This window comes from Salmo trutta, chromosome 20, assembly GCF_901001165.1.
Source record: "Salmo trutta chromosome 20, fSalTru1.1, whole genome shotgun sequence".
Taxonomy (NCBI): Eukaryota; Metazoa; Chordata; class Actinopteri; order Salmoniformes; family Salmonidae; genus Salmo; species Salmo trutta.
In genome coordinates this window covers 41,278,255-41,303,695 of record NC_042976.1, presented here as the reverse complement: position 1 = coordinate 41,303,695, position 25,441 = coordinate 41,278,255, and the positions used below count along the sequence as shown (strand labels likewise).

General features: G+C 49.5%; 1 protein-coding gene across 11 annotated transcripts in view; it reads left to right on the top strand.

The window, feature by feature from the left end:
* pkp4 (plakophilin 4) overlaps window positions 1-25,441 on the top strand; it is a 110,714-nt gene that overhangs the window by 51,615 nt on the left and 33,658 nt on the right. For 9 of the 11 annotated variants that reach the window (XM_029703336.1, XM_029703334.1, XM_029703340.1 and 6 more), the window contains 5 exons: window positions 7,679-7,713; window positions 10,747-10,878; window positions 11,311-11,513; window positions 11,921-12,470; window positions 20,992-21,186. In XM_029703336.1, coding sequence (XP_029559196.1) covers window positions 7,679-7,713; window positions 10,747-10,878; window positions 11,311-11,513; window positions 11,921-12,470; window positions 20,992-21,186 — 1,115 coding nt within the window. The remainder of the gene's footprint in view (window positions 1-7,678; window positions 7,714-10,746; window positions 10,879-11,310; window positions 11,514-11,920; window positions 12,471-20,991; window positions 21,187-25,441) is intronic. The other 2 variants (XM_029703337.1, XM_029703344.1) reach the window with 2 other exon arrangements.

Here is a 25,441-nt window from a genome sequence, read left to right as displayed (position 1 = left end):
CTACTGACTGAGGAGGGCTGGGTAACGCTCCCTGTACTACTGACTGAGGAGGGCTGGGTAACGCTCCCTGTACTACTGACTGAGGAGGGCTGGGTAACGCTCCCTGTACTACTGACTGAGGAGGGCTGGGTAACGCTCCCTGTACTACTGACTGAGGAGGGTTGGGTAACGCTCCCTGTACTACTGACTGAGGAGGGCTGGGTAACGCTCCCTGTACTACTGACTGAGGAGGGTTGGGTAACGCTCCCTGTACTACTGACTGAGGAGGGCTGGGTAACGCTCCCTGTACTACTGACTGAGGAGGGCTGGGTAACGCTCCCTGTACTACTGACTGAGGAGGGCTGGGTAACGCTCCCTGTACTACTGACTGAGGAGGGCTGGGTAACGCTCCCTGTACTGTACTGAGGAGGGCTGGGTAACGCTACCTGTACTGTACTGAGGAGGGCTGGGTAACGCTTCCTCTACTGTACTGAGGAGGGCTGGGTAACGCTCCCTGTACTACTGACTGAGGAGGGCTGGGTAACGCTCCCTGTACTACTGACTGAGGAGGGCTGGGTAACGCTCCCTGTACTGTACTGAGGAGGGCTGGGTAACGCTCCCTGTACTGTACTGAGGAGGGCTGGGTAACGCTCCCTGTACTGTACTGAGGAGGGCTGGGTAACGCTCCCTGTACTGTACTGAGGAGGGCTGGGTAACGCTCCCTGTACTGTACTGAGGAGGGCTGGGTAACGCTCCCTGTACTGTACTGAGGAGGGCTGGGTAACGCTCCCTGTACTACTGACTGAGGAGGGCTGGGTAACGCTCCCTGTACTGTACTGAGGAGGGCTGGGTAACGCTCCCTGTACTGTACTGAGGAGGGCTGGGTAACGCTCCCTGTACTGTACTGAGGATGGCTGGGTAACGCTCCCTGTACTGTACAGAGGAGGGCTGGGTAACGCTCCCTGTACTGTACTGAGGAGGGCTGGGTAACGCTCCCTGTACTGTACTGAGGATGGCTGGGTAACGCTCCCTGTACTGTACTGAGGATGGCTGGGTAACGCTCCCTGTACTGTACTGAGGATGGCTGGGTAACGCTGCCTGTACTGTACTGAGGATGGCTGGGTAACGCTCCCTGTACTGTACTGAGGAGGGCTGGGTAACGCTCCCTGTACTGTACTGAGGATGGCTGGGTAACGCTCCTTGTACTGTACTGAGGATGGCTGGGTAACGCTGCCTGTACTGTACTGAGGAGGGCTGGGTAACACTCCCTGTACTGTACTGAGGAGGGCTGGGTAACGCTCCCTGTACTACTGACTGAGGAGGGCTGGGTAACGCTCCCTGTACTACTGACTGAGGAGGGCTGGGTAACGCTCCCTGTACTGTACTGAGGAGGGCTGGGTAACACTCCCTCTACTGTACTGAGGAGGGCTGGGTAACGCTCCCTGTACTACTGACTGAGGAGGGCTGGGTAACGCTCCCTGTACTACTGACTGAGGAGGGCTGGGTAACACTCCCTGTACTGTACTGAGGAGGGCTGGGTAACGCTCCCTGTACTACTGACTGAGGAGGGCTGGGTAACGCTCCCTGTACTACTGACTGAGGAGGGCTGGGTAACGCTCCCTGTACTACTGACTGAGGAGGGCTGGGTAACGCTCCCTGTACTACTGACTGAGGATGGCTGGGTAACGCTCCCTGTACTACTGACTGAGGAGGGCTGGGTAACGCTCCCTGTAATGTACTGAGGATGGCTGGGTAACGCTTCCTGTACTGTACTGAGGAGGGCTGGGTAACGCTCCCTGTACTGTACTGAGGATGGCTGGGTAACGCTCCCTGTAATGTACTGAGGAGGGCTGGGTAACGCTCCCTGTACTGTACTGAGGAGGGCTGGTTAACGCTTCCTGTATGGTACTGAGGAGGGCTGGGTAACGCTCCCTGTACTGTACTGAGGAGGTCTGGGTAACGCTCCCTGTACTGTACTGAGGAGGGCTGGGTAACGCTTCCTGTACTGTACTGAGGAGGGCTGGGTAACGCTTCCTGTACTGTACTGAGGAGGGCTGGGTAACGCTCCCTGTACTGTACTGAGGAGGGCTGGGTAACGCTCCCTGTACTGTACTGAGGAGGGCTGGGTAACGCTACCTGTACTGTACTGAGGAGGGCTGGGTAACGCTTCCTGTACTGTACTGAGGAGGGCTGGGTAACGCTCCCTGTACTGTACTGAGGAGGGCTGGGTAACGCTCCCTGTACTGTACTGAGGAGGGCTGGGTAACGCTCCCTGTACTGTACTGAGGAGGGCTGGGTAACGCTTCCTGTACTGTACTGAGGAGGGCTGGGTAACGCTCCCTGTACTGTACTGAGGATGGCTGGGTAACGCTCCCTGTAATGTACTGAGGAGGGCTGGGTAACGCTCCCTGTACTGTACTGAGGAGGGCTGGTTAACGCTTCCTGTACTGTACTGAGGAGGGCTGGGTAACGCTCCCTGTACTGTACTGAGGAGGTCTGGGTAACGCTCCCTGTACTGTACTGAGGAGGGCTGGGTAACGCTCCCTGTACTGTACTGAGGAGGGCTGGGTAACGCTACCTGTACTGTACTGAGGAGGGCTGGGTAACGCTCCCTGTACTGTACTGAGGAGGGCTGGGTAACGCTCCCTGTACTACTGACTGAGGAGGGCTGGGTAACGCTCCCTGTACTGTACTGAGGAGGGCTGGGTAACGCTCCCTGTACTGTACTGAGGAGGGCTGGGTAACGCTCCCTGTACTGTACTGAGGAGGGCTGGGTAACACTCCCTCTACTGTACTGAGGAGGGCTGGGTAACGCTCCCTGTACTACTGACTGAGGAGGGCTGGGTAACGCTCCCTGTACTGTACTGAGGAGGGCTGGGTAACGCTCCCTGTACTGTACTGAGGAGGGCTGGGTAACGCTCCCTGTACTACTGACTGAGGAGGGCTGGGTAACGCTCCCTGTACTACTGACTGAGGAGGGCTGGGTAACGCTCCCTGTACTGTACTGAGGAGGGCTGGGTAACGCTCCCTGTACTACTGACTGAGGAGGGCTGGGTAACGCTCCCTGTACTACTGACTGAGGAGGGCTGGGTAACGCTACCTGTACTACTGACTGAGGAGGGCTGGGTAACGCTCCCTGTACTGTACTGAGGAGGGCTGGGTAACGCTCCCTGTACTGTACTAAGGAGGGCTGGGTAACGTTCCCTGTACTGTACTGAGGAGGGCTGGGTAACGCTCCCTGTACTGAGGAGGGCTGGGTAACACTCCCTGTACTGTACTGAGGAGGGCTGGGTAACGCTCCCTGTACTGTACTGAGGAGGGCTGGGTAACGCTCCCTGTACTGTACTGAGGAGGGCTGGGTAACGCTCCCTGTACTGTACTAAGGAGGGCTGGGTAACGCTCCCTGTACTGTACTGAGGAGGGCTGGGTAACGCTCCCTGTACTGAGGAGGGCTGGGTAACGCTCCCTGTACTGTACTGAGGAGGGCTGGGTAACGCTCCCTGTACTGTACTGAGGAGGGCTGGGTAACGCTGCCTGTACTGTACTGAGGAGGGCTGGTTAACGCTCCCTGTACTGTACTGAGGATGGCTGGGTAACGCTGCCTGTAATGTACTGAGGAGGGCTGGGTAACGCTCCCTGTACTGTACTGAGGAGGGCTGGGTAACGCTCCCTGTACTGTACTGAGGAGGGCTGGGTAATGCTCCCTGTACTGTACTGAGGAGGGCTGGGTAACGCATCCTGTACTCTACTGAGGAGGGCTGGGTAACGCTCCCTGTACTTAGGATGGCTGGGTAACACTCCCTGTACTGTACTGAGGATGGCTGGGTAACGCTCCCTGTACTGTACTGAGGAGGGCTGGGTAACGCTCCCTGTACTGTACTGAGGAGGGCTGGGTAACGCTCCCTGTACTGTACTGAGGAGGGCTGGGTAACGCTCCCTGTACTGAGGATGGCTGGGTAACACTCCCTGTACTGTACTGAGGAGGGCTGGGTAACGCTCCCTGTACTGTACTGAGGAGGGCTGGGTAACGCTCCCTCTACTGTACTGAGGAGGGCTGGGTAACGCTCCCTGTACTGTACTGAGGATGGCTGGGTAACACTCCCTGTACTGTACTGAGGAGGGCTGGGTAACGCTCCCTGTACTGTACTGAGGAGGGCTGGGTAACGCTCCCTGTACTGTACTGAGGAGGTCTGGGTAACGCTCCCTGTACTGTACTGAGGAGGGCTGGGTAACGCTCCCTGTACTGTACTGAGGAGGGCTGGGTAACGCTCCCTGTACTGTACTGAGGAGGGCTGGGTAACGCTTCCTGTACTGTACTGAGGAGGGCTGGGTAACGCTCCCTGTACTGTACTGAGGAGGGCTGGGTAACGCTCCCTGTACTGTGGAGGGCTGGGTAACGCTTCCTGTACTGTACTGAGGAGGGCTGGGTAACGCTCCCTGTACTGTACTGAGGAGGGCTGGGTAACGCTCCCTGTACTGTACTGAGGAGGGCTGGGTAACGCTCCCTGTACTGTACTGTGGAGGGCTGGTTAACGCTCCCTGTACTGTACTGTGGAGGGCTGGGTAACGCTTCCTGTACTTTACTGAGGAGGGCTGGGTAACGCTCCCTGTGCTGTACTGTGGAGGGCTGGGTAACGCTTCCTGTACTGTACTGAGGAGGGCTGGGTAACGCTTCCTGTACTGTACTGAGGAGGGCTGGGTAACGCTCCCTGTACTGTATTGAGGAGGGCTGGGTAACGCTACCTGCTCCCTGGTCTGTAGTGAAGCAGCCTACAGAGCTAAGCCATCACCATCATCAGTCTGGGGGAGAGAGAGTCATTGGCGTCCCACTCTGGGATCAACACAGACCCAGCATCTCCTCCACAGCCCTGTAAAAAACAAAACATGCTCAGTGATTTTCATACCTTTTTACAGCCTGTGAAGAAAGAACAAGATAGCGATCCTGGGGCGATTTGTGTCTGAAGGGAAGAGATTTCCGTCATCCTAAAGTCACAGCGTTTTGCTCAGTAGGCCACCCGGCCCGTCAATAGACGTGGCATCATGCTAAGGTGTTCTGATGAGGCTCATTCAATTTCATTACACCTCCAGGACTGCAGCGGTCCTTGGTATCAGTCATCTGGGCTGGTACTACTTGACCAGCGGCAAGACTTTCTGAGTGGGTTGAGACTGATGAGGAGACCTCCCACCTGGGGAATGGAAGCTCCAGGGTGAAGTGTCCCGTAGATACAGATCTAGGATCAGCTTCCCTTCCCCCAACCCTAACCTTAACCATTAGTGGGGAAATGCTAAACTGACCCAAGATCATTGTCTAGGGGTCATTTCACCCTACACTGGAATGGAAGACGTAAACCCTTCCCCTTTGTAGTCCTCCTCCAGAGTGATATGATTGTGAGCTTGAAGCTGGAATCATTATTGGTGGAACTGCCACGTCCGTTTGACATATTAAAACAGCGACGAAGCTACAGCAAACAACAAACACTCTTTTTTCTCCCCCCTCGGACATCATTGCACTTGCCATGGAAAAGCAGAATATGTAGGCCTACTGCAAGAAGAAACACATCCGCGTCGCGCGGCACTCCTCGCCTCCGTTTCGTCATCAAAAACAATACCGACGGCGGTGGGGCGGTCCGTGGCGCTGTACGTTTTCCTGTCAGGGATGGGTTTGCTTGTAATGTTTGTGAGTATCGGTAGTTTACTGCCTGGGTCTCTTCTCCACCCACCCAGGCGGCTGTGACTGTGAGATGGGTCTGGGTATGATGGTAGCAGGAGTTTGGGGGCCGCGTCCCAAATGGGACCCTATACCCTATATAGTGCGCTACTTTTGACCCTGTTCAAAAGGTAGTGCTCTTTAAAGGAAATAGAGTGGCGTATGGGACGCAAGCCTACGCCACTACATCTGCCAACGGCTCAATGGAGCATACCTCTCCTCGCTTCCTCGTTTAATTGCCTGCGTCTCGTTGGCATGCCGATCACCCTCCCCTTATTCTATAAGCTCATTTAACATCCCCTGGAATGGAAAGATACAGCGAGAGAACGGCAGCATGGCAATAATGACCCGCTAAGATATTTCATTTGAAAGCACAGGGGTGGGAACCCTGCTTTAAGGTCCAGCGCTCACACAATTCTTCTCTTTGACTTGATCATTAGAAATGACCACGATGTCCTTTTCGCTAAAGATCATTTTCTTATGTAATTGAAGTTGGCTGGGTCCAGGTAGCTGTTAGATCAACCTTTTACAGTGTGTTTTAGTTTAGTTCTTCTGTGCTTTTGAGAGGTCTTCCCTTAAACTCATGTTGAAGTGGCTGAGGTTTGCAATAGGGGAGCTACTCAGGGCCTAGTGTTATGGCCGCTCTCATTGACGAGAAGAATGAATCACAATTCCTCTCCCAGACAGAGAATGCGTCCCAAATGGCACCCTATTCCCTACATAGTGCACTACATTTGACCAGTCTAGTGAGGTCCGGGTCCAAGGTAGTGGTCTATATAGGGGATAGGGTGCCATTTGGGATTCACAGAAGAGTTTGAGCTGCCTGCCTGCTCACCTTCCCACTGATCCAGGACCAGGCACGACTGACCCCGCCATCCATCACACTCTCCGCCTACAGACCCATTTGGCTCTGCTATCCCAGCAGGCTCTGATCAAAAGTAGTGCACTACACAGGGAATAGGGTGCCATTTGGGCCTCAGTTTTTGTCTGAGGGCCATGATGTGTTTTTAAAATGGACTTTCTCTCCGGCCGCCAAGCTGCCCTATCGCTGAGAAATATGTGTACGCTCAACGTGCAGTAAATCAGAGCGGTCAGGTGTGTGTGTGTGTGTGTGTGTGTGTGTGTGTGTGTGTGTGCGCGTCTGTGTATCTGCATCCATCTGTGTGTGCGTCCGTCCATGCCTGTGCGTCCAGATGTGTGTGTGTGTGTGTACACAGGTCATGCTTGCCTGCTTCCGTCTGTAAGTTTTATCCTCGGCGGCGCATTGGCATTTTTGCCGCGAGATCAATATGTTTTCTATTTACTGTACCAGCACTGTGCTACAGCCTCAGAGCCTCAGCCAGGATGAATTGCCAAACCTGACCTTTTCCGTTTATTCGCAAAGTGTGTTTCTCAAGCACCGACGAGGATGAAAAATAACCGTCGCAAACCTCAGGGAACCTCAGCGAAAAGGATGATCCTTCTCGTACTCTGTCTGTCATGGCAGGAAAGATCACCTTCACAACTAGAGAGGCTAGAGAGGAAAGGGGGATACCTAGTCAGTTGTACAACTGAATGCCTTCAACTGAAATGTGTCTTCTGCATTTAAACCAACCCCTCTGAATCAGAGAAACAACCATTTTGAATTTCATTTCCATTTTTGGTTGTATACTTCTTATGTGTATGGAGGCATGTTCTGCACTGCCATAACAATTCTCTCTTTCTTTTTGTGTTTCGTCCGGTCCATTATTGCATCCGCACTTAACAGGGGCTATTCCATTTCATCTTTATAGTGAATGTTTGGGCAGGTGCCATTATCCTCTTATATAGTGCACTACTTTTGACCAGAGTCCTATGGGCCCTATAGGGAATAGAGTGCAATTTGAGACACACGTTTATCTAAAGCACAATTGAATAGGCCCTGCATACTCAACTGGCGGACCGCAGACCAGATCCGGAACCAGAACGGGGTCAATCCTATCTAATTCCTCCTCTCTTGTTTTTGTCTTTCAGCTCGTCTGAGAAGTCTCTCCCCTGGAGATCTGCAGGTAAGGACTGCTCACCTTTCCTTACCTACACCATGCCACTGTTCCAAATGGCGCCCTATTCCCTTTATAGTGCTCTACTTTTCACCAAAGCCCTATGGGACTCTGGTCAAAAGTAGTGCACTTGTGAATCAGGTGCCGTTTGGGATGCAATCCCATGTCACCAATCACCATATGTAGACGTACTTATTCGTTTTAAACATTGAAAAGCATACCACTATACCATAGATAATGTGTATCGTACGGCTGCTGACTGATTTGATAACATTCTCCTCTGGCACATTTCAAATTCAACCTTATCTCGCGTTAATCCCACCCTCTCAAACCTGAATACCTTCCCACTTCCCCTCCTCTCCAACTCCCTGAGATGACCCCAAACAAATAAAGAAATACATGTTTTTATTGTCACGCCCTTAACGGATCCCCAGACGCTTTGCCGCCGCTGCTGGAATTGATGAAGAGCATTTTGCTCATGTGTTTCATGGCTTATTAGCTGTATAATGGAACTAAGTGAATCGGCGCGGTCGTCATTCATCTTTTATTGCGGATCTTGTCAGAGGGCCCCTATGGGGTTATGATTGTACATATGCACTGGGAATGTTAATATAGCTTGTCCCGCTATGGTTTCCAATTCTTCACTCGCTCCAGTCGGTTTGTTGCTGAAAAGCATTACTATACTGAGGGATACAGTACGAATAAGGACATGGGTTTCAAATGGCACCCTATTCTCTACAATAGAATGCATTAAGGTTCTGGTCAAAAGTAGTGCCTTATTGTAGGGAATAGGGTGCCGTTTGGGGGGGGGCGCGTGCTATTTGGATGAGTATTGATTTCCTTATTGTGGTTGATAAAAACGTCGTTAGCCACGGTAACGTGTTTTTGTAATCCAAATGTGAAGCAGGAATGACAGCGGATGTTTATTGATATTAAGTGAGGGACAGGCTGTGTGGATGAGGAGAGCGCGAGAGAGAAATGTTGTTCGCTCAGTGTTTTAATCAACTGTCTAGCCATAATTGTGTGAGTTAATACACGGAGTATTATTTTGTCTTCCTTAGATTGGAACTCCTCCACCCTGCATTATGTTAAGTTGGAGGCCTGCGTCCCAAATGGCGCCCTATTCCCAATATAGTGCGCCACTTTTGGCTAGAGCCCTCCGGGGGGGGGGCTCTCTGGGCCCTGGTCAAAAGTGGTGCACTATATATAGGGAATTTGGTGCCGTTTGGGACGCAGACGTAAAGTGTTATGGGTGAGAGAGTGTGATTGCAGTGGAATGAGCTGCAGTGTGCTGCTGTAGAGGATAATGACTATGTCTGGCTGGGCTGCTTATTACCCTCCCGGGCTCACGTCCCATTCGCCAGTCGCCAGGCTGTCAATTAAAGTAGGAAGTGTTACTGTGAAGATAGGCTTTCGTTCACCTCGAGCACTGGGGCGGCACACTCACAGGTTTGTGTCCCGAATGTCACCCTACTTCCCTATATAAAAAGTACATTCCCTACTTTTAACCAGAGCCCTTTGTGACGGAGGCACACTTTAATCCCATGATTCAGGAGGAGGGACGGAGGGTACACTCTTTCATTGAGTACAGTCTCATTTCTCAAAGAGCTTCTGTGCTCGGTAAAGATGCCCCGAGGGCAGAAATGACAAATAAAACGGCAGAAAGGTTCACTGTCTGAAAAGTTCCTCCTAATATGCTGTGTTGAGCAGGAGGGATGTGTGAAGCTTCCCACAGGACACAGACTGGTTGAATCAACGCTGTTTCCACGCCGTTTTAACCCACGTTGAACCCAGGGTGGACTAGACCTTTCCCACCGGGTTGTTTTTGTGGGGAATACAGCTGCTGTTTGGGCCGAAGCGACACCCCTGTCAGATCATTTCCCGTTGTTGTTGTTCTGTGAATTCTGCTTTTAACAATTTTCGTTTTATCCTCCTCTTTTATGACGTTTTCCGCCATGGAATTCAGTCACACGGCGAACGTGGCCTTTTGAAAGATTTAAGTGTCCGCCTCGCAGCTCACGGTGAAATAGCGGTAATTTCCGCATCCTCCATTAAAAATTGCAGCAGCAGAATTTATTGAGGTGCCGTAGTTGCAGCCAATCCGTACGGCTAGAGGTGGCGGCGTCGAGCGGAGACGGTGGACCCCCGGCAAAGAAACGGGTGGCTGAGACACAAGTGGGAGCACAAGCCGTCAGGCTGTCAAACAAGCGTCGGTGTTAACAGATCTGTGCAAACAGCCGCGCCAGAGAGGAACAACAGAGGTCTTGTTCTCCGTCAAATTCAGCCTCCCTCCTCATCCGTACATGTATGCCAGCCAACAAGGCCCCTCCCTCCAGATCTGACTCGCTAGCTCACTGCCAATGCGTGCGTCCCATTTGTTCCAGCTGTTACAGCGGAGCTCATTCACACCTGTCGCGCTTAACTCGATTTTGATTGCGGAGCAACATTGGGCAGCAGCCTATGAGAGACATTACTGGTGTAATTCTTCCTCCTCGTTGCCTCACTGGCTGTTCTCATGGGCTGTGTGCCAAATTGCACCCTATTCCCTATGGGGCCCTGGTGAAAAGTAGGGCACTGCGTGGGGAACAGGGTGCCATTTGGGACGGAACCCCGGGGAAACTTTATAGTTTGGAAACCGTTTCGAGGAAGCATTTTCATCAGTGTCCTGGCACCGCAAATCAGGAGCACAACAAATGTCTTAGTATGATAACAAAATGGAACAATTTTGGAATTTACACGAGTGTGAAAGGAATGTTGTGGAATTGATGCTATTGCCCTGAAGCGAAATCCTTTAACTTCTATTTATCCTCTCTTGCAACTGGACGGCCTTCTGCTCTTCCATATGTATACCACTATATATATATGCCATTTAGCAGACGTTTTTATCCAAAGTGACTTAACATAGAGTGTACACTACATTTTCCTATTGGTACATATTCCTATGGGTGGCCCCCACTGGCAGTTGAAACCACAATTCTTACGGTGCCATGCTCTACCTACTGGACCACACAGGCAACACTGACTTCGTCCTCCCTTTCCCAGATGCCACGACCTCGGGGGAGTCCAAGTCTCGGGTGACGGACAGCTCTCAGTCGCCCACCTACCGCCTCAGAACAGAGCAGGAGCAGGTGGTCCTCTACTCCCCAGAGCAGACCTCGCTCCATGAAAGTGAGGGTCTGTTACTAATGCCGCCTCGGGTTCCACTGTGGTGCTGCTCTCTCTCTCTTTTTCTCACGCTTCTTCTCATCCCCTCTCTTTTTTTCTTCTCCTGTCTTTCTCTCTTTTTCTTTTGCTCTCTCTCTCATTCTGTCTCCCTCCTTCCCTCTCTCTATAGTTTGAATGAGTCAGTGTATGCTACAGCGTGGAGGGTAGGGAGGTGAAAACAGCCACTGTGTGAGGTCATTAGCACTGTGTGGACTAGCTAAAGGTCATGCAGTGCTTTGAGGACACTCACACTGTCTCTCTCCGCTCTCCCTCTCTCTCCCCTCCCTCTCTGTTTCTCTCTCATTCTGTCCCTCTCTCCCTCTCTCTCCCCTCCCTCTCTATGTTTCTCTTTCTCATTCTGTCCCCCTCTCCCTCCTTTCCTCTCTTCTCTCTCTCTCTCAGGGTCTACAGGGAACTCCCGCAGCTCCACCCAGATGAACTCGTACTCAGACAGTGGCTACCAGGATGCCAGCAGCTACTACAGCGGCCAGAACCAGAATAATCTGGCCAAGGCCGAGCTGAGAATGCAGCACTCGTACCCGGGCACAGGCGGCACCTCCACCCTCCTGAGGAATGCCAGGGCTGAGGGCCAAGCCCAGGTCCAGGTACGGACACGGCGCAGTGGGCACACCGTCTGCGGCAGCCACGACCATAGAGTTGGATAGAGGGTCGCATGCTATCACAGAAGCGGAAATGGCGAAGATAGGAGATGAGCTCTCTAGTGCATCTCTATGGTCGTGACTCAGACACTGACTGCTGTTGAGCACACAGATGCTACTGCCGTCTACACACAGTCACAGGGAGATGAGGGGGAAGTTAGAGAAAAGAGAGATGAATAGAATCTAGAATACTCCCAAAAGACATAGATATAGATATATATAGATATATATAGACATAGATATTTGTTGAATGTCTAATGGAGATCACCGTAAAAAGATTTTAGGCCTGTATTAAACGTGATGTTAAAGCGTGTGGGGGTTGCTCAGTACTTTCTCCTTGTCCGTCCTGGCAGGCTCCGTTGTTAACCGCCGCAGCGCCGGGCCGAGCCATGAGGAGGGTGAGCTCGGTGCCCGCCCGGACCCAGTCCCCGGCCTACGGCAGCAGTGTGTCCCCTTCTCGCGGCTCCCTGAGGGCCACTGTGGGTAGCAACTACGGTTCCCCCATTGTGACGGAGCCCAAGCCCCTGTCCAGTATCTTCTCCACCACCCTGCCCTCGGCGCAGCGCGCCGGCTCCCCTTACAACACCCAGAGGAGCTCCCCCGCCGCCCTGCGCCGCATGGGCAGCGCCAACTCCCGCTCGGGCAGCGCCAGCCGCGCCACCTCGCCCTACCTGGGGTCGGCATCGGGGCGCATGGGGTCCCCCTTAACGATGGTGGACGGCCCCCTCACCCAGCAGCCGGTGGGGTCGTCGGCGTCTCCGGTGCGCTCCAGCATGACGGCCCAGCCCCAGCACTACGGCTCCACCTTGCCTCGCTCGTTGATCCACCACGACTCAGACCCTTACGGAGCCCAGAGCTATGACGTCTACGAGAGGATGATCCCACGGCCTGACAGCCTCACAGGTCCGTTCTTATGCCTTCCCCTTTGTACACAGATACCCAGAAGGCTATCTAGATTGGGTGTGCTCACTCTCTCCAAGTGTCTACTCTCCCTACAGATGATACATGCATGCCTCCACAGGGCAGGAGATAATGGGTGCGTCCCAAATTGTACCCTATTGCCTATCCAGTGCACTACTTTTGAAACAGGGCGCTGGTCAAAAGTAGTGCACTATGTGCACTGAGTGAACAAAACATTAGGAACACCTGTTCGTTCCATGACAGACTGACCAGGTGAATCCAAGTGAAAGCTATGATCCCTTATTGATGTCACTTGTTAAATCCACTTCAAATCAGTGTAGATGAAGGGGAGGAGACGGGTTAAAGAATAATATTTAAGGCTTGAGACAATTGAGACATGGATTGTGTATGTGTGCCATTCAGAGGGTGAATGGACAAGACAAAATATTTAAGTGCCTTTGAACGGTTGTATGGTAGCAGGTGCCAGGCGCACCGGTTTGTGTTAAGATCTGCAACGCTGCTGGGTTTTTCACACTTGGTGGCACCTTAATTGTGGAGGACGGGCTCGTGGTAATGGCTGGAGCGGAATCAGTGGAATGGTATCAACAACATCAAACACATGGTTTCCATGGTTTCCATGCGTTTGATGCCATTCTGTTCGCTCCATTCCAGTCATTTATTATGAGCTGTCCTCCCCTCATCAGCCTCCACTGGTGTCAAGAATGGTCCACCACCCAAAGGACATACAACCAACTTGACACAACTGTGGGAACCATTGTAGTCAACACGCTTTTGACACCTTGCAGAGTCCGTTCCCCGGAGAATTGAGGCTGTTCTGACAATGAGTACGGTAACGTCCTCTCCACTCCAGTCTGTGGCGCTGCCGTCAATGCTTTTCCATTGCATTGGCATGCTGCAGCACACAGTGAGACACTGCACACAGCCCAGGAAACAGCACCCTATTCCTTACATAGTGCTCTACTTCTGACCAGATCACTATGGAACCTGGTCAACCTCTGGTCCAAAGTGGCGCACTATATGGGGGGGGATAAGGTACCATTCGGGACGCGGGCCATGTCAGTCTGTGGCATGGGCCAAGGCCCCTCTCTCTCTCTCTCTCTCTCTCTCTCTCTCTCTCTCTCTCTCTCTCTCTCTCTCTCTCTCTCTCTCTCTTTCTCTCTTTCATGTAGACTCGCGTCATAAACCACAGGCCACTGTTTGAAGGGAAACGCCAGAGGGTTTGGCACGGTCCATCCATCCACTCGCACAGTTAGATATACGCCATTGCACTAGAAGGCATGCAGATAGTCTTCCATCCATTGCGGAAAAACTCCTAGAGGTACTAGAAAATAGACTGGAAATAACGTCTTGACATACCAAAGACAAAGCTGTTGTTTCGACTTTGTTGTTTTGTGTACATTATCCGATTTTGTCCCAAGTGCATAAATAAGATACGCGCGTTAAAGTCAAGTTAGATTTTGTTTCTCCTGTCAAGTTCATTTAAAATGAAGAAGGGTGCCTGCCTGCCTGCCTGCCTGCCTGCCTGCCTGCCTGCCTGCCTGTCTGCCTGCCTGCCTGCCTGCCTGCCTGCCCTCCCCCTGAGATGAATCAGTGTGTTCTGGGTGACAGCTCCACTAAGTAATTCATATGTTGTGTGCTGATTGATAGATCTGTTGTAATTTCTCGTCGCGGTTGTCAGCCAGAGGAGTCTGACTTGACATTTCAAACCCCCGTAAATACTAGCTGCTTGACAGGGAGTCTGTAGAAAGAAGGCTAGAAGAGTTCTAGAATGATTGTCCTCTGTTGCTGCCGAGGCTTTACTTCCTCCACTGCATCAGAAATGAGCTGGAGACGCGAGGGTTGTGTAGTGCGTGTTATCAGACATTTTTCTTTAGAGTTTTTGTTCCTCTTTGGAAGAAAAGATCCCTGTGGTGCAAAACAGTTTAAATTAAATGATGTTCTATAATTTTCTCACACTAGGGGATTCTCTTCCTGGTACAAAGCAGTATGGGGAACAAGGCCCAGCAACTTCAGAAAGTGTAATAAGAGGGGGCGTACGGCCCAAATGGCACCCTATTCCCTACATATTCCATTACTTCTGACCAGAGCCCTATGGGCCCTGATTGAAAGTAGTGCACTATATAGGGAATAGGGTGCCATTAAGGATATGTTTTCCACTCCAGAATCATTTCTGATATTTTGAGGCATTCTTATATGAAACATAGCGGTTTAATGCAGGGTTCTCCAACCCTGTTTCTGGAAAGCTACCATTCTGTACATTTTCACTTCAACCCTAATCTAGCACCTAAACTGAACCAGATTAGTTACAACTGGGGTTGGAGCGAGAACCTACAGGAGGACAGCGCTCCAGGAACAGGGTTGGAGACCCCTGGATTAGAGTTTTCCACTCAAAGCTAGAACCCAAGCATACATTCGTTCTCTGGGCTGTTCGAAGAGAGTGGAACCTGATTCTCTGCTATTGTGGGCCAGCAGTTTATCACTACAGGAAGAGTAACGGGTCAACATATGTTCGTTTGTCCTCTTCCTTTTGACCTGAGTACTCCTCGTTTTGCTGCTTTAGGTATCTACTGGAGATAAGCATGTAGGTAGATTAGGAAAATGGCTGCTATTCCAAGGCACAGGGATTATAAAAGAAGGGGTTACAAATGATTCCTGTTTTCATAATGGACGGCTTTGCAGATGAATATAGAATGCATGCAGCCAATTTCTGATACAAGGCCTATCTCAATTTTCTGAGTGCCTGCCGTCATTTATATACGGTCTATGGTGCCCGTCTTTTAAACGAATATTCATATGACTTTGTGTTACTTTGTATTATTTCAGCTGTCTCACTAGTGATGGGAGAAAAAAAACTAAACAGTTACGTATCCCGATTTTACTTTCGACGATATACAGTATATATTTGGACATTTATACTTGACTCCGAGTATGGGGCGGCAGTGTAGCCTAGTGGTTAGAGCGTTGGACTAGTAACTGAAAGGTTGCAAGTTCGAATCCCCGAGCTGACAAGGTAACAATCTGTTGTTCTGCCCCTGAACAAGGCAGTTAACCCACTGTTCCTAGCCATTATTGAAAATAAGAATTTGTTCTTAACTGACTTGCCTAGTTAAATAGATGTGGGGTTTTTTCGTACCTGTGCAAATGCTCTGGTATTTTTCATCCTACAGCTTGTTCATCTTCTTTTTAAATCGTGAGCTAATGCTCTCCTGCTCTCGTCCCTCTTGTCCCTCGCAAATAGAATCACAGCATCGAACTGCAAAACATATAGAATCGTGAGAATCGCAATACATCTCGTGAGGTCCCTGGCAATACATAGCCTTTAGTCCCAGATAGTAGCGATATTTCTCCATGTTTTTATCATGAAAAGGTTGCTATGTCAGATTTTTTATTTTTTTGACCAACTTTTGCTGCTGCCATTGGATATCTACAGACATCCTGGTCGATAATGACCTTCAAGGTGAATTGTAACTTCATCATGTTGCCCTCCCTTCATAATGTGGTTCCTGGGTGAAGTTTCCCCTCGGTACAGATCTAGGACCAGCTTCCTGTCATGACAACCATTAGTGGGGAAAATGCCAAACTGACCCAAGATCAGCGTTTAGGGGCAACTTCTCCCTACATTAGTGTCCGAGCATGGCATGTATGTTTTTTTATTTCTGTGGGGACGACGCGTGTCACCTTTCTGTTCGTAGCATGATCGTCATTTTCAACCTATTTCCTTTCACAAGCATTAAAACCCCATTCACATAGGGCAGAAGTTAAAACGGCTATGGAGAAATGCCTTCAAGTGTACAGTTATCATTTCCGGACCAAGTAAGTCTGTGCTTTTCCCATTTCTTTCCCATTACTTTCTTGAACTTTTGTAAATCAGGGCCCAAGAATAATAATCTCCACGAGGCCATTATATCACTGTATTGCCCAGTGTGTGTGTCTCTCTCTCTCTCTCTCTCTCTCTCTCTCTCTCTCTCTCTCTCTCTTTCTTTTTCTCTCTCTCTCTCTCTCTTTCTTTTTCTCTCTCTCTCTCTCTCTCTCTCTCTCTCTCTCTTTCTTTTTCTCTCTCTCTCTCTCTCTCTCTCTCTCTCTCTCTCTCTCTCTCTCTCTCTCGTGCTGATGGCCATAATCCACATACGGTGACTGATGATCTCTCTCCCAGACACAAATGGCTTTTTAAACCTCTTTCTCAAAGGTGCAAAGTCTGCAAACAGATTGGTCTCTTTGGCCAGTCAAGCCCAATAGCTCTTGTCTAAATCGGCTATCTGCTCTGTCCCAAACCTCCATGCCGCCTCGCAGCCAGCTGCCCCCAAAGGAACTAGCTGGCACAAAGTCACATACAGTGCTTTCGAAAAATATTCAGACCCCTGGACTTTTTCCACATTTTATTATGTTACCGCCTTATTCTAAAATTGATTACCGTAATTTCCGGACTATTAAGCGCACCTGAATATAAGCCGCACCCACTGAATTATATATATTTTTTTATTATTTTGAACATAAATAAGCCGCACATGTCTATAAGCCGCTGGTGCCTACCGGTACATTGAAACAAATGAAATGTACACAGGCTTTAACGAAACACGGCTTGTAACAAAAATAAATAGGCTTTAAGGAAACACGGCTTGTAACAAAAATAAATAGGCTTTAACGAAACACGGCTTGTAACAAAAATAAATAGGCTTTAACGAAACACGGCTTGTAACAAAAATAAAAAAATTTGCATTAAGCTTTAGTTGTCTTTTTGCACTGAGTCAATTCCTCACGCTGCTGTTTCCAACGTCTTATCATCGACTCATTAAGACCAAGCTCCCGTGCAGCAGCTCTATTTCCTTTTCCAACAGTCAGATCAATCGCCTTCAACTTGAAAGCGACACCGTTCTGTATACTTCTGGCCCCTCTTTGGACACTGTGTTAACTAACCTCCAGACGAGCTTCAATGCCATACAACCTCCTTCCGTGGCCTCCAACTGCTCTTAAACGCAGGTAAAACTAAATGCATGCTATTCAATCGATCACTGCCCGCACCTGCTCGCCCGTCCAGCATCACTACTCTGGACGGCTCTGACTTAGAATACGTGGACAACTACAAATACCAATCCAAAATTATATATGTGCATGGCACAGTTTCTCTCCTGTGGTCATCTGGGCCAGGACTGCCTGTGTGCCCTGTGGATTATGTCTGCAGTAGCAGTGAAAGGGATGTGGATGTTCACACGCCCGCGCTCATTTGCATTCAGTTGACAAACGCCACCTGAAAGTTGAAACCTGAAGTCTGCAGGCTGCAGCCCTCTCTCCGTCTCTGTCTCTGGCCAGAGCCAGACCACGATCCACCCCCTCCCTGGTCTCCCCTCCTCCTCCCCCACCTGCTGCAGCGTTGGCAGGAAGTCATTTCTCCTCTCTCCTGATGAAAATTGGAAGATGAAGACAAATCATCCCTTGGCCATTATGCCCGATGTCCATTTCAGAGCACTGGAGGAGAGCAAAGGGAAATGGCGATCAACAGCCTCTATGCAGGTGGGGTGCTCAGCCCACGCCTGACGTAAACACTTTGGTTTACGGAAACACTGGTGTGGAGTTAAAGCGTCCAGCTTTTCATACTTGTGTAATCTTCTTCTTGGGAGCGGAACAGATTGTTTTCATGGATTTTGCTTTTCTTACTCCCTTGTTGGGAAAAGGTTTCGAGAATTATTTTGGACCAGGAATGTAAGTCAGCTGCATCCATTTAAATGTTTGTTTCTGCGGAGTCAGTGTGCCAAACCACCATCTCCCTACAGTACGTCTGGCCTCTGCCAAGTGCAATCTGTTAGGGCCACAGGAGGAGTTTAAGGCAGCATTTAAACAAGTATAACACGCCATGAATGTTCATCACGGACAGTCATATATTATTTTCAGAGACAATTTGAAGCTGCTTCCGAACCTGAACGCCACATTTCACCAGGGGAGCAGAATAAAGGCGGAGGGGATCGGTGTGCTAAGGTTTATAATGGTGCCGTTAGGGAGTGGGAAAGAGAGAGAGAGATGAAGGGAGGGAGAGAGAGAGAGAGAGAGAGAGAGCCTGCAGAGCCGTGCGGGACGGTTATGCATGGATGCTCCTGTCTCTGGGAGACTTCTTCCTCTCCTCCCTCTCTCCTTCTCTCCAGCTACAGTTCTACTGAAAGCCTTCCTTATGTTTGATGGGTTTAGCTGATTATTGGGCTGTGGCAGGCTGTGATGTGGTGTCCTACACCGGCTCATTGATATTCCCCCTCTTTGGTCGGCAACATTTAAACAAGAGAAGCCGAAGCGATTTACTGCCAGACGGAAGGAACACCTTTGTCTGAAGCGCTGCAGATTGACTGCCTGAGCCACTGCTGGGCGTGTCGCCACATCAGCACACATTAACCTCGCCAATGACAAGTCCCACCTAGGGCTGGAAATGTCCTGTAATTTCCCCCAAATTCACAAATCCCAGTTAGAAGTTTCCCGGAATCAGGAGGGGAAAACCTGGGAATGTTGAGAAAGTTAGCGGCATTGTGTAGCCTTAGTCCTTTCCCTTCCCATCCTCTCTGAAGCTATGCAGTAGATGTCACTACCTCTTACCCACGGGGAAATACCGTTTTAGTGGATGGCATTAGCTATGCTTTCCATGTCGCCCAGTAAACTGTTTGAAAAGGGTTTATTCTCCACTGGCTTGTCGTTTAGCCTGTTCATTAGTTAGTGTGCGAAGCTGGATGTTATCAGGGGTCTCGCTGTTGCATCCCCCCCCCCCCCCGGGTCTCTCTCTCCACAGCTGAAGGCACACTGCGGATGCTCCAGAGGTCATGTTTATTTGGTCCTGTTTCTGAGGCGGAGGAGAACAGTGTGCTGCCACTGAGTGTATATATCTAGCTGCCTCACTGGGCTTCAACTGTCCTGGAGAAAGACGTGTATATATTTCATATTTATTCATTCCTTTTCGCTGTCTTGAACTCCGATAAGAATCCCTAATTCGTTTCGTTAACGCATGACAGCGTCAGTGTTGAGCAGCTTTGGCGCCTCAGCTCGCCGGGCGGTGTTGGACCGGCGCCCGCTCTATTGACGCGAGTGACGTGTGCAGTGAGTGAGTCGGCCACTGCGGTCTCTCTCGCACCGGGGCTGGGGGAGTTGAGGGGGGTTAAGACCCCTTGGTGCGAGGTTACGTCACCCGTAACACCCACAGGAGCCATGGGCGTGGGACCCATTTGCCTGAAGCTGAGGGGATGGGAGAGTATCGTGGCGTTAGCGTCTTGGCCCTGGAGCTTCGGGTTTATACGTGTGGATGCAGAGCAGCATATGCTTCATAATTGCTGCAGGCTTGATATGTGTCCCAAATGGTACCCTATTCCCTGTATAGTCCACAACTTTTTTTTTTTTTTTTTTTTGATTTCCAGTCAAAAGTAGTGCACTGTGAAGTGAATAGGGTGCCATTTGGGACGCTGGGAATTGTTCCACATTTGGACCGACCGGCCCTCGTGTCATTCAGCTGGTCAGCCATGCTGCGTTGCGACTCCCCCCAAATACTATCGTCATGGTAATTATTCTGGTGTGAATTTGTAATTTGACTGACCTCAGTGGGGTTTCCCCCTGGTAGATGAGCTTATGGTGAAGAGAAACCCCCTTCTCCATTTCCAGAAACAAGCTTGGCCACATTCTGACTTTTTCTGGCTCAGCCTTGTTCTACTAGCCTATATATCTTCTCTCTCACTACAAAGCCTGAGAATGGGGAAGGCAACTTCTATCCTATCAAGGACCAGGCTTGCGTTCCAAATGGAAACCTAATCCCTTTGTAGTGCACTACTTTTGACCAGAGCCTTATTTATGGGTCCTGGGTGCCGTTTGATACTCTTGCCAGGCGTGGCCTCTGATACTGAAAAATGATGCTGAGTTCACCGCTGGGCGGTTTCAACTAGTGATCGAGGCTTTGGGCTATATTTCACTATATTTTTCCTCCTAGGCCAGATAGGTACTATGAGAAGTAGGGCTAAGAGTACATTTTCCCAGCTAAGTTGCTAGAGAGAAGAGTGTGCTTACTAATTCTCTGGATCATTAGGAGAGAGGGTGGAGATGAGAGCTGGGGTGGTGTGGCATGACAAACTGAAAAAGCTACTGCCTTAGCATTACACAGAATTGGAAATGAACCCTGAATTCATTTCAATTAAGTCTTTAGCCGCTGAAATGTCAAACTCCAACGCAGATAACGCAAGAGTTTTTCTCTGAGCTCTCGCTAGCAATTCCAGAGTGCCTGAATCATCGCAGTGGATCCCTATCTGTGGTGTGTGCTGCTGTGTAGTAGCTCCAGTGCTGTCACTGTGTGATGCTAATGGTGATTAGAGGAGATACACTGGGAGACGCACGAGGCCGGTGGCAGTCTCTAACCCTGAACCTGTACTACTGTCCCCTATATAGTGCCCTACTTTAGACCAGGGCCCAAAACGAGTGTACTATATCAGGAATACGTTGTCATTTGGGATGCATACTTACGCTCCCTCGCCTCCCTCCCCTATCCCTCTAGGCATGCGGAGCTCGTACGCCAGTCAGCACAGCCAGCTGGGCCAGGACCTGAGGTCAGCCATGTCCCCTGACCGACACATCACGCCCATCTACGAGGACAGGGCCTTCCATGGGCCCCTGTACCGCAGCCCCAGCCACCAAGGCCCCGTGGACCTCAACCATGCCTCGCAGAGCGCCATCTACAGGGGGCCCTCAGGTACAGTAACCACATGACCAGGGCTGCAAAATGCCTGGAACTTTCACAAAATTCCCAGGTTTTCCAGAAATCCTGGTTGGAGGATACCTGGATTTCCTGTTTATATCCTTCTTAATTCCGAGAATCTTTCAACTGGGATTTCTGGAAAACCTGGGAATTTTGGGAGAGTTCCTGGAATTTTGTAACCCTATCGTCATCTCAATGTGCACTGATGAGAACACTAATGCAAACATTATGGTATCGGGGCATTAATAAGCAGATTTGATCAGCAGTGAGGACAGACAGGCAGCATTAGTGAGAAACAGATGTTGAGGAGAGAGCAGTAGCCTTCATTTAAAATGACTCTGTCATGTATTATATATGTTAGAGCCCCACTCTAGCCCAGATTCTCTCTCTCTCGCACTCACTCACTCACTCACTCACTCACTCACTCACTCACTCACTCAATCTCACGCGGGAACACTTTGTGCCCAAGCCAGACAGCCATCCAGCCCAGCCAGTCTGCATGCTAGCCTGTCTCTCCATCCTTCCCTTCCTCCCTCCTCCGTCAAAGATGGGGCTGAGACAGGAGAGGAGAAAGGCATGGGCTGATACTCAAGCCACAAAAGAGTCAATTACCTGTGTGTCACACTCATAATGAGAAGAGGGATGAGGGGCCAGGGGACAGCAGGATGTCCACACACAGGCCTAAAAGTAGGACATGCTATCCCAGCATGGCCAGCACGTGCCCCAAATGGCACCCTATTTAGTGCGCTACTTTTGACCAGGGTCCATAGAGAATAGTGTGCCATTTGGGACATAGATACTGCAGCCACTGCCAGCGGTTTGTGTTTGGATGTTAGCATTCTCGCTTCATCGTCCCTCCGTTGTCCTCCAGCACTCACCCAATTCAGCATCCTCTATTCAGCAGACCTGGGATCCTCCCTGACCCATAAGTCCAGTAATAAATGGTATTGATGCTCAGAAGAAGCCTCTCAGATAACGATAAGGGTCCATAATGTGCTTGGGCCCAGCTATATTGAGAGGAATAGAAGAAAGGACGTTTGGCCTCATTAGAAGAAAAAAAAACGAATTTCATCCCCAAGCACTCTTTGTTATGGTGTGAAATTACATTTGAATGGTCTTTTTCCCCGGCTACATTCTTTATCTACAGTATTTCTGGTGTATTTCTAGTGAGAACGAGGGTTTTTTATGCTAAATGGCAATATTGATTCCTGGCGCAGAAAAAGAACATTGCCAAACTCGGGTACGGTGAGAATGCAAATACTGATCAATGCTGATTTTGTAGCATTTTAGAGATGGAGTGTTTTTTTTCCCCCTATAAGATTATTTTAGTAGACTTTAAAAGTGGTGGCTTGTAGCCAGGTTTTGTTTACTTAAGAAACTATGAGAATTGATCTGTAGTTACATAACGTATAACTTTGTTAATTAAGGGACACTTTTCTATATTTACATTTTAGTCATTTAGCAGATGCCCTTATCCAGAGCAACTCACAGTTACCGCATTCATCCTAAAGGGATACTGCAAGATTATTCTACATACCCAGAGTCCAATGAACCTGTAGATACCAGATACTGCATGCAGAGACATAGAAATGGTATGCACGGGTTCATCTGACTCTGAGTAAGTAGTAAATTGCCAAAATCTCGCGGTATCCCTTTCAGATAGCAAGGTGAGACAACCACATATCACAGTCATAGTAAGTAAACAAATCCTCAATTAAACAGCCTTCAGCAAAGTCCGTGCTGGTAGGAAAAGACAAATGTGAGTTTTAGTGATATTTCCGGAAATTTGCGGTAGGAGTTTTTGCTGCGGTGTGCCAGTTGAGTTTTCCCCATTACCTACAGTGCATTCTGAAAGTATTCAGACCCCTTGACTTTTTCCACATTTTGTTACGTTACAGCCTTATTCTAAAATGGATTAAAAAATGTATATAATTCTCAGCAATCTTTACACAATACCCCATCATGACAAAGTGAAAACAGGTTTTTAGAAATCATTGCAAAAACTATAAATATCTTATTTACTTAAGTATTCAGACCCTTTGCTATGAGATTCGAAATTGAGCTCAGGTGCATCCTGTTTCCATTGATCATCCTTGAGATGTTTCTACAACTTGATTGGAGTCCACCTGTGGTGAATTCAATTGATTGGGCATGATTTGGAAAGGCACACACCTGTCTAGATAAGGTCCCACAGTTGACAGTGCATGTCAGAGCAAAAACCAAGACATGGGGTCGAAGCAATTGTCTACAGGATTGTGTCAAGGCACAGATCTGGGGAAGGGTACCAAAACATTTATGCAGCATTGAAGGTCTCCAAGAACACAGTGTCCTCCATCATTCTTAAATGGAAGAAGTTTGGAACCACCAAGATCTTCCTAGACCTGGCTGCCCGGACAAACTGAGCAATCGGGGGAGAAGGGCCTTGGTCAGGTAGGTGACCAACACTCTGACAGAGCTCTAGAGTTCCTCTGTGGAGATGGGAGAACCTTCCAGAAGGACAACCATCTCTGCAGCACTCCACCAATTAGGCCTTTATGGTAGAATGGCCAGGTGGAAGCCACTCCTCAGTAAAAGGCACATGACAGCCTGCTAGGAGTTTGCCTAAAGACTCTCAGACCATGAGAAACAAGATTCTCTGTTCTGATGAAACCAAGATTGAACTCTTTGGCCTGAATGCCAAGCTTCACGTCTGGAGGAAACCTGGCACCATCCCTACGGTGAAGCATGGTGGTGGCAGCCATCCTACTGTGGGGATTTTTTCAGGGACTGGGAGACTAGTCAGGATCGAGGGAAAGACAGAGAGATCCTTGATGAAAACCCGATCCAGAACGCTCAGGACCTCAGACTGGGGTGAAGGTTCCCCTTCCAACGGAACAACAACCCTAAGCACACAGCCAAGACAACGCAGGAGTGGCTTCTGGACCAGTCTCTCAGACTTGAACCCGACCAAACATCTCTGGAGAGTCTTGAAAATAGCTGTGCAGCAACACTCCCCATCCAACCTGACAGAGCTTAAGAGATTCTGCAGAGAAGAATGAGAGAAACTCCCCAAATACAGGTGTGCCAAGCTTGTAGTGTCATACCCAAGAAGACTGGACGCTGTTATCGCTGCCAATACTTATGTAAATGTCATATTCCAGTTTTTTGTTTTTAATAATTTTGCAAATATTTCTACAAACCTGTTTTTTCTTTTGTCATTATGGGGTATTGATGAGGGAAAAAAACTATCTAATCAATTTTAGAATAAGGCTGTAACGTAACAAAATGTGGAAAAAGTGAAGGGGTCTGAATACTTTCCGAATGCACAGCCTGAAGGCAGCGAGTCTGGACTGGCCTATGAACTGCCAAGCAGAGCGGGGCATTGATGTGAAAAAATGTGATTTTTGGAGGGCCGCTTCAATTTGACGTCCTGTTTCTGGTGGGAGGGACTGTGTGTGTGTGTTTACTGTGAGTGTCGTATGTGTGCCTTGTGTGTGTGTGTGTGTTTGCAGCGTATGCTAACCCAGTCCCTGCAGGATGTTAGGACAGAAATGTGACCGGAGGAGAGGAGAGCAGCAGTCAAGCTGTCACGCAGTCACGTGGGCTATGTGTGCTGCTCGGAGCAGGAAGGCGGTCAAGGGCCAGGCTGTGTGAGTGAGTGTGTGTGACAGTGTGTGATATTGTGAGAGAAACTAGGTCACAATATCACAACGCGAGGAGGAGAGAGGGGGCAGAAAAATAGACATTGTTTTATGGACAGTGACACAGTCAAGACGCTCAACGACTAAACATTTGCCATTGCCTGGAAGATTCGAAGGAAGGATTTCCTGTTGGTGTGTTTATGTGTTAGCTTAGCTGGCGTTAGCGGCGGTGCGGTTTCACCTAGATAGGAAGGGCTGTGTGTGTCTATTCCTGTGCCGGACACTTGGCCGGGCTCACTGCACTGTGTGGAGCTGGCCTCAGACCACGCTGAAGCAGACAGGAGAGAGGGATAAGAAGAGGAGTGTTGCTGGATCACCTACTACAAGACTGCAGCCCTGTGAAAATCTGCAGGCTTAATCCTACCTCTTTAAAAAGAAAATAACAGTCCCTTTGAAGAAGGACACTTATATAGTGTGGAATCATGGGAGTGCTGTTTTACCCTCGTCGTTAAGTGGAAACCAGATTGGAGGAATTGCTGTGTGAGTGAAAAAGCCTTGTGTGTTTTCAGCTTGATGATTTGAAAAAGGACTGCAGCAGCACGACAACTAACTGTCAGTCCACGAGGAAA